The following is an 8,852-nucleotide window of genomic DNA, read 5'->3' on the forward strand; positions in this document are numbered from 1 at the left end:
ATTGAAATCATTAAGTAACACGGAAAAATGATTACTCACAAAAGCGAGATGATGGATCAGCGATTAGATCCAAGACATTTTGAAGGTAGGAGTTGAAATTCTCCCAACTTTTCTCTACAGAAGACGTTGACATCTGGCCTCACTAGCACCTCAGGACTTTTATTTGACCAAAGTTGTTGTAGAAAGTATTGAATCATACATGGTGTTGCACCATAATGCTAGCTGTCAAGAGACTTTCCACCCTTTCACAAAGTATTTAAGCTAAATCAATAAAACATCTCTCATAAAAACACAGATGCCTCTTAAGTTCCGTGAAGTTTCCAGCGCCGGGTCGCTCAGGAACACATCACTGTTGTAGCTGCTCCTCGCTTCAGATCTTAAGATGAAGTCAGTGCAAGAGAAGATTCTCAGCCAAACTCTTACTACACGAGAGACCTTGTTTCTGTATCGTGCAAAAGATTTCTTCAATGTTTATGACATAAAATTGAAAAAAGAGCCTTTGTTAGAGCGAGAACTTAATTTATATACAGGGTATTTATAAATACATATTAAAACAAGGAAAAATCCTGATTTGTACATACAACAGGACCCTCGCATGTATATCCTCAGCTGCCAGTGGGTAAAACAATAGGAAAAAGGAGCTGAAATTCTGTAAATCTCCCTTACTTAGTATGTAATACATACGGTTTAAATTTAATCAAAATTGGATATATTTGAATTTCCATGGGGATCTTGTGCACCTTTTCCATTGACCTTAAGGAGTTGTCCTCCCTCCAAAAACCTTGGCTGAAAGTTCAATGGTCTACGTGATAATTTAAGCCGTTTGTGAGTCTATAAAGCATTAAGATCAGGCGAACACGCACAGGCACAAACAGACCTACTACATAATGTCTATAAAGGTCACTTGAGTCCCTTGATTACTCTCTTTAGATGACTGCCATGAACTGCTCGAACTAAGATCATTCCTTTTTTTTCTTTTTATTTGTCCGCACAGGCCAAAAATGATTCTGTGCTAATTATTCTCTTAGTATTAATTCTAAGTATTATTCTTCGTCTCATTCCAAGAAAGGTTTTAGACTAAATTAGAGCTCTGTAGCTCAAATGTTAAGCAATTTACAACCTTTTAACAGAAGCAAATCCTCCAACTTTAGCAGCTTACGCTTCAGTTTTATGAATCTTTCATGATCGGCCGAAAGATGACAGTAGCATCCTTTTGGGTCCCTGCAAGCATGTAAATGGGACATTCAAATATTTTAAATTTAATTTAATGGACTTTGCATTTTTCATTTTTAATATTTTACGTGATTTGTATCCTATAAAAAATACAACAGCCAATACTCGGTACTTCAGCTAGTTTGTATATATAAATTGAGAAAACATAAAGCATACTGTCAATTTAATTATTTTTGTCATGGCATTTATAACATTTTATTATAAAGTAGAATGTGAGAAATATGTGTTAGCTGCTAATGCTATTTGGGGTGACAGTCAATAGTTGTCAAAAATCTATTTCATTATGTCAAAATAAAAGAGAAGTGGTTTTGTATTTGAAACGCCATTGAAACAAACATTATTTAAATCCCAACACTTCAATAAACAGTTTTGACCTTGTTAAAAACAGTTCGACACATTTGGGAAGCTCATAAAATGTCCACAAAAGGCACCAGTTTGGAAGAAAAAACACGCTGTCCAGACGAGAAGGCCATAAACGTCTTGGGCCTGGTATGCTCATTGTAGCCTCACAGTTACATTAATAACTGATTTGATTTCATTGTGAGTTTCGTCCTGACTTTAAGCACTGTGTTGTAAAAAAAAGGGCAGGTCACTGGGCGGCGGGTACCAGGGAAACAAACCAACCTCGGGAGCTTGGCTAGCTATCCAGAGGTAACGTTTGCCTTCAGGGTTAACGGTGTGTGCGCTCCTGTACACCAGTGTGTGAACATTGATCTCCTGGGAAAGAGTTTAAGACCTGAGTCAATCTGTCTGTGTGAGCACAGGCACTGTGCTTGCTTGACGGAATAAGCTGAACGCATAAAAAAGAGAAAAGTGCCAAAAATTCTCTGAGAAATGCCTTTGAAACCCTTGTAAAGGGATTTCATGGATGTCGGTGGACTTGTGAGAGATGTGCTTTGATGCGATTCGGTCCAGGTTGGGTCGTGTCGGAGGATATATGGCCGCGGTTGCACAACACGGACTGGTGGAACACTTAAGTTTTACGACCTGCTGCCATTTGGGGCTCTGGAATGAAGCAGTGTGGACCACATAACTAATTGGACCTGGTCGAAGGGGGGGTGAGGATTGGGGATTTGTGAATTGTGGTTTGTGGACTTAGTTTGGCTGGGGTAAGTATGGCAGTGGCTGTGTGTGTGCGTGTGTGTGTGTGTGTGCGTGTGTGTGTGCGTGTGTGTGTGTGTGCGTGTGTGTGTGCGTGTTTGTGTGTGTGTGTCTTTGGGGGTATTGCGTCAGGATTTTGGTAAATTCCCCTTTAATTTTCTTTCATGTCGAAGGTCTGGAAAGTTTGAAGCAAAGATGGACTCGGAGCCAAGTTGAGACACAAGTGGAATCAGAGCCACTCATTAAGTAATGAATGAATCATGAGTCATGATTATGTCACAATATAGTGAACCCACTGTGATCAACATCAAATAAAACCATGACTTTGTTCAAATATTCCAACATGAGAAGAGCATATGTTGTCAAAAAATATCAAAGAGACAAAGTAAGCATGAAGTTCACTTACAGCTAGAAAGCTGTGTGCAAAAATGTACTTTTAATTCAAGTACATGTTCCTGTCATAACAATTTTGGAAGTAACTCGGACATGCTTCTTTGATGACATCGTCTGGTGAAGAAATATTCCAAAAGCAATCCAAGAGTTTGGAACGAGGTCAAGCCATGAGTTTTGTTTAGATCCGAAAACTTCATTTTATGAAAGAGTGTTACTGAAATATTGCTTTAAAATGGAAACCAAAATTGTTTTTCCTTTTGCAAATTAAAAGCATTACATTTGTCTCCATTACGTTTTATTGCAGAAAGCGAAGCAGTGAATTAAGTAAAAAATAATCTGTGTTGTTTTTAGATTACGTGCGATATGAAGTCATTATGTTACAGCAGAGGTGTTCCTCATACATAAAGAAGTATACAATCGCGTAAATTGTGGCTTAAGTCAGTAGTTAGGAAGCTTAATATTTGTAGCTTTACGCCAAAATGTTACTTTATGTTTATTATGATATTTTGGCCAAAGCATCAGTACTCCCTCTTAGACAGACCCTTTGCAGTATTACAACAAAAACAGACCAGAAAAAAAAATCATACTCTGCGCTAAAATTCTAGAATTTATTTGTTTGTCTTTACTAGCTAAACTAGGAAAATAATGTCACAACACGATCTGGAGCTTGTAATCTATGCATTTGTGTCTTCTCGTTTAGACTATTGCAACAGTTTATTTTCATGTCTAAGAAAGAAGGAGCCGTTCTCGCCTGCAGGTTATACAAAACTCTGCAGCGAGAATTCTGCGCTGCTCTAGTAGAAGAACTCACATTTCCCCAATTCTTAAAACTCTTCACTGGCTGCCAGTTTCTTTCAGGATCAAATTTTAAATTCTGGTTCTTATTTTCATAGTTATTCATGGTCATGCTCCTCCTTACATCAGTCTAGAAAGGCACTTTACATATAACCTTTACTTTACTTTACTTACTAAATTGATGAGTCAGCATTTCACCCAAAGTAGTGTCCAACTTAGAAGTGGCCATTGTTGTCAACTAAATAAGGCTCTATGATTGGATGTTTCTGTGCCACTGCTCTATGAGTGGCAGCTAAGTGTCAAAGAAAGATAATATGGCCCTCTCCACGAAAACAGACCTTGCCCTTCTCCTCATTCTTCACCCCATTGTAGGAGCGCGAAGATAAACGACTGTGCCTTGACATGAGAGTCCAGTGGCAGGGAGGGGGGCGTCTGAAGTGGAATGTGTGTGAACTGCACACCGCCTTCCATAAATCAGGGAGACACGTATGAGGAGAGGGAGGATGACGGGAGGAGAGCTGGGAGAGAGGAGGAGGGCTTCCAAGGGGGAGAGATAGCAGCAATGACTAAACGAATGATGGGGTGTTGTGCAGGTGCACTCGGGTTGAGGAGGTCGTGGGGGCAGCGGTGGGTCAGGAGATTATTCTAACGTTTACTGGACAGCATCATAGAAGAAAAATTTAAAAGGCCGCAGTATATCAAGTGTCCACTTGAGGCTGGTTGCAAAGACGAGAGGTCACGTACAAGCCAAAACAAATATATTTGACATCATTAAAAAACATATTCAAAGCTTGGTTTATAAAACTGCTTGATTAACGTTGATCGGATTTTCACAACAAGGGGCGTGGTCGACTTGATTGACAAGTTTATGGGCTTCATCCCAAACTGTCAGATTGGGAGTGCAACAATCATTATTGTATTCTATGCTCACACTCTGCACCTTAATTTTAATTGAACAGTTTTTAGTTTTGTTTTTTATCTCAGGCTGCTGCTATTGTTACTGTAAACACAATAATTTATTTAGTGGACAATCCAGGGATGTAGGAGTGTGGTATGATTTATTTTTACCATTATAACTGCTCTTTCTTGTTTTTCATTGTTATCTGTTTACTGTTCTTATTTGTCTCCTGGAGTATCTTTCTCATTCTGCTTGAACTACAGTTGTATGTTGAACTGAATGACAATAAAGCTTGATTGGATTTGATTTGCTGGACAAATTTCGTCGGCCAATCATAATTCAGGCTGTCTGAACTCAAATAAGTCAAAGACTTTACGTGCATATACAGTTAGAGGTTCCACATCCTTGAAAAGCAACAGAAAGAAACGTTTAAATCTCGGCACGAAATAAACAAAAGTTAGTGTAAGATAACAAACTAGAATTTTTTTCATTTTTATTTGTTTATCATTGCATTTTTTAACAGAGAAAAATGCAAGAATTAAGCATTTTGCATCAATAGACTATTACTGGACTTGTATTTCAATTTATCATGGACGTAAATTTAGATTCAGTTCTTTTAAGAACAGAATCTATTTTAACTGTAATTCGTTGTCGCAGATAGCATTACATTATAAGACAAATCCAAAGAGCTGAATTTTGATTTCTTTTAATTCTTTTCCACACACCTGCCTCTATCAGAACACGTCTGGAGTGTTGCGAGTTCCTGACCTGTCCCACAACACCCGTCCACCTGATAAAGACCTTCACGATGAGGTGAGAATGACTGGGATGAGTCAAGTTAATTGCTGCTACTTATCTCCACTTTAAGCATCGACTGATAAGCTCCCAAAACTCTTAACACCCCATAGCTAAGTGGACTCCCTGCTGAACAGTGAGATGTGTGTGTCGGATGAGGAGGGGGAGTTTAAGAAAACAACTCTTCTGAAGAGCTTTTCAAGTGTTCCTCACCTGCTGGTCAACTCCATGTGACACTCTTCGAATAAGTGCTCATCTCTGCTCAAGTTTATACTACTATTACAATTTAAATACAAGTGAAAATTTTAGATTTTAAAATATAGATCTTTATTTTGGCTTTACCTCTCAAATGAGCCGCCACTAATGTTTATCCATATACAGGCAGAGATAGGAAAATACATCAGGTTTCTCATTGGCGCTTTAGGAAACAAAAAACCGTCCTAAAAATGAAAAAAGACACTCATGATCTACAGAGTTCTAAAATGTGCGCAGATCAACAAACGAGGTCGCATGAAGAAGTGTTACACCCCCTTCAGGTGAGAACGGGGCAATACAATTAATTGCTTCCACCACAACAGCCCTTAGATTTCTTTCATAAAATGTTCATTCAATTGACATCACTTTTCCTCTTTTTCTTCTTAGACTTTGGAGGGTGATCAATTTCATTTGCATCTACTGAAACATCAGCTTCATATTTTCTCTTTTTACTTGACTTGTCGCTATGGTAACCACTTGAGTTACCAAGAAAGTCCTCATCTGGTTCTTCCTTCACCTCTTTTTCCTTCTTCTTTTTCTTCTTCTTCTTTTTTTCACCAAGATCGTTGCCATTTGTGTCACATATTTCAAGTTCCAGAATTGTGTTGTTGTTTTCTTGAATTGAGGTCACAACCACCTCCACTTCTTCTGATTTGACTCTCTTCTTCTTCTTCTTCTTTTTCTTTGGTGTGTCATCAGTCGAGTCGTTACAAGTGTCTGGTGTTGGTTTGACATCCTCTGGGTCCGTTTCTGACTCTGATTCTGGTTCTGGTTCTGTCTGGTTCACAGGCACGCCGGACTCTAAACCCTCACTGAGGGACATCAGCTCTTGGGCCCTGTGGATAAAAACAGAATTAAAAAAATGTTTCTGTTGAAGAAATTTCAGCTATGGAAAGTCAAAAAGTATATATTTTTTATTCTACTGGTGACTTATAAATATGAAAGACCTCTGTTGTCTATACAATTATCTTCATATCCAGAAAAAATATAATTTAAAAATGCATTCATGTATTTAATTGTTTGTTTTTTCCAATGAAATGAAATGAAATATGTTTTTGTTATTTAATTTAAACCTTAGTAGTAACCATCATCCATCATTTTATTATTTTTAAATTAAATCCATTTTTGAAATTTGAACAATCTGATTTTTTTTTTTAATCATACAATAGTTCTATGGTTTCTATTAGGACATTAATCAAGTAACAATAATGAATTCAATTTTCCTTCTTGATTTCCTTCTCCATTCTTGTCATTTGATTTAAACATTCATAGTAACCATCATTTAAAAAAAAAGATGAATTATCTTTTATGTATTAAAGATAAACAAAACTTACAACACAAAAAGGAGATGATTAAAGGTTGAAGAAGGTGAGTGCAATAATCCATATGGAACTAACTCGAAAGATGATTTTAAGTAACAAATACAATTTAAAAAGTAACAACTGTAGTCGAAAAATTCGAATCATTTTTTGTTAGAGGTATGTTGATCTACATCTATCCAAAATATATATACAAGTTATTTTTCATAAAACTGCACATAACTGACATTGATGCATTCAGATACAATAAATATTCTCATATTTTATAGTGGTAATCAGCTATGGATCAGTATGGTAAACAAAAAATGAAAACTCATTATGTTGATAAACTTGCCTCGTGCTGAGTAGTCTTCCTTTGATGAGCAGAACTCCCGCAGTGTCTGCATCCAGTGAAATCACCTCAAACTCCAACTCATCTCCAATCTTGGGCCCAAACTCCAACCATCCTTCCATCGACACCGGTCTTGGTTTATTGATACTGGCGTTAAAGCAGCTGTGCACAAGACACCCAACGTGACCTTCACCCACTTTATTCACTCTACCCTGTAAGGCCAGCAGAGAAGTTTCAACAAACAGGAATGATGTTAAATAGCAGATGTAACAAATTTAAATTACTTACTTATAAACATGTAATTATTCTAGATACTCGTTTAAGAAACCACAACGGTTTTCTGCTTTCAGTAATAGTTCAGAAATTGAAGGGTGAGTTCATCCAAACTTCACTAATTTTCTACTCACCCTCATTTGAACTATGGTTTGGGATTGTTTTCAGAGTAATCCGTTTCTTTTTAGAGTTATAGGCAAAAATGTATGTTCATTTTAATGTAGTGACTGGCGTCCAATGGACAAACTTCCTTACAAAAGACACTTAAAAACTCTGCAAGGTACATGTCTACCACAAATGAGCTTAAAATATAGGCTTGTTTATTTTTTTTATTTTTTTCTCGTCGAGCTTTAAAAAAGGTTGACTTTACAGACGAGCAGTGTGAAGGTATATGGATGTTTTTAAGAATAATTATGGAGGATGTTGTCCCTCAGTTGCTTCATTAAAATGGACTTAAATTTTTGACTCCCAACTCTAAAAAGAAACAGATTACTTTAAAAGTAATCCCAATCCCTAGTTGACATGAGAGTGAGTAGAAAACTAGTGAAGTTTGATTTAAGTATTAATTATTAAAAGCTTGGTACAAAAAGTTTTTTTGGAGGCAATAATTTGATTTTTCCAAATGAATTATTTATGATAATAATACAACTTCTTGATACTTGTTTTTTCCCCTGTTTATGATATGAACTTAAATGTTTTCATCTGACAAACCAGTAGCCGCTTTATTATGAGGTTAAATGTCATATTTTCTTTTATATTGTTCAAGATAGTGAATATTATATGCCAATCAAAACAGCAGTGGTTAATACATGTTTTATCACCTATGGCCGCACATCTATGATGCTGTAAACTACTTTAAAAGGGAGACTCACCAAGAGTTTATGTCCTTTCTGAGGCTGAAATAATATAAAGTTGGCCTCGATGTCCATGTGGATGTAGCCACTGTCGTCGTAAATGTCTCCATGCTGCCCCACGATGCGGATGTTTTCATACGCGAGAGGAACTCCACTGAAGCTGGGAATAAACAACGTTTCATTGATCAGAGAAGAGTCAGAGTCGTGTGTTTTGGTGACGTCAGCGCCAACATTAGACCGACACAGTCACGTGTTTTGTTAAGAGTTACCTCGGTGAGAACTTGAGCAGCTCAGACGCCAGCTCCCCCTCGATCCCAGACCTCTTCTTGTTCAGATACATGGGCGGCAGGGCGACATGTTTCCTGTGCGTGTGCGTGACCAGGCACGAGTACGGAGCTGACAGCAGTTTACACGCGTCCGTGAAGGACGGGATGGCGCACGGAAGCACGCCCACGTCCCTCGCGTGTAATTCCTGCTTTATGACTTGTGTGCCGGTGGTGGTGACTTCCACAGACATTTTCACGCCTTCCTTGTCGTCTTCGGCATGTTCCAAGTTCGCCATGCTGTTTTTTTTAAGAGACCGGAACCACAACACTAGACTTCCA

General features: G+C 37.8%; 1 protein-coding gene across 1 annotated transcript; it reads right to left on the reverse strand.

Moving 5' to 3' along the window:
- Positions 1–5,518: 5,518 nt before the first annotated feature.
- Positions 5,519–8,852, reverse strand: polr1f (RNA polymerase I subunit F). The gene is made up of 4 exons (XM_087785966.1): positions 8,517–8,852; positions 8,266–8,407; positions 7,124–7,332; positions 5,519–6,306 (listed from the first exon to the last, which is right to left on the reverse strand). The coding sequence occupies exons 1-4, from the start codon at positions 8,807–8,809 to the stop codon at positions 5,823–5,825; spliced, it is 1,128 nt and encodes a 375-aa protein (XP_087642092.1). The 5' UTR covers positions 8,810–8,852; the 3' UTR covers positions 5,519–5,822.

Source organism: Callionymus lyra, chromosome 3, assembly GCF_982586985.1.
Source record: "Callionymus lyra chromosome 3, fCalLyr1.hap1.1, whole genome shotgun sequence".
Classification (NCBI taxonomy): Eukaryota; Metazoa; Chordata; class Actinopteri; order Syngnathiformes; family Callionymidae; genus Callionymus; species Callionymus lyra.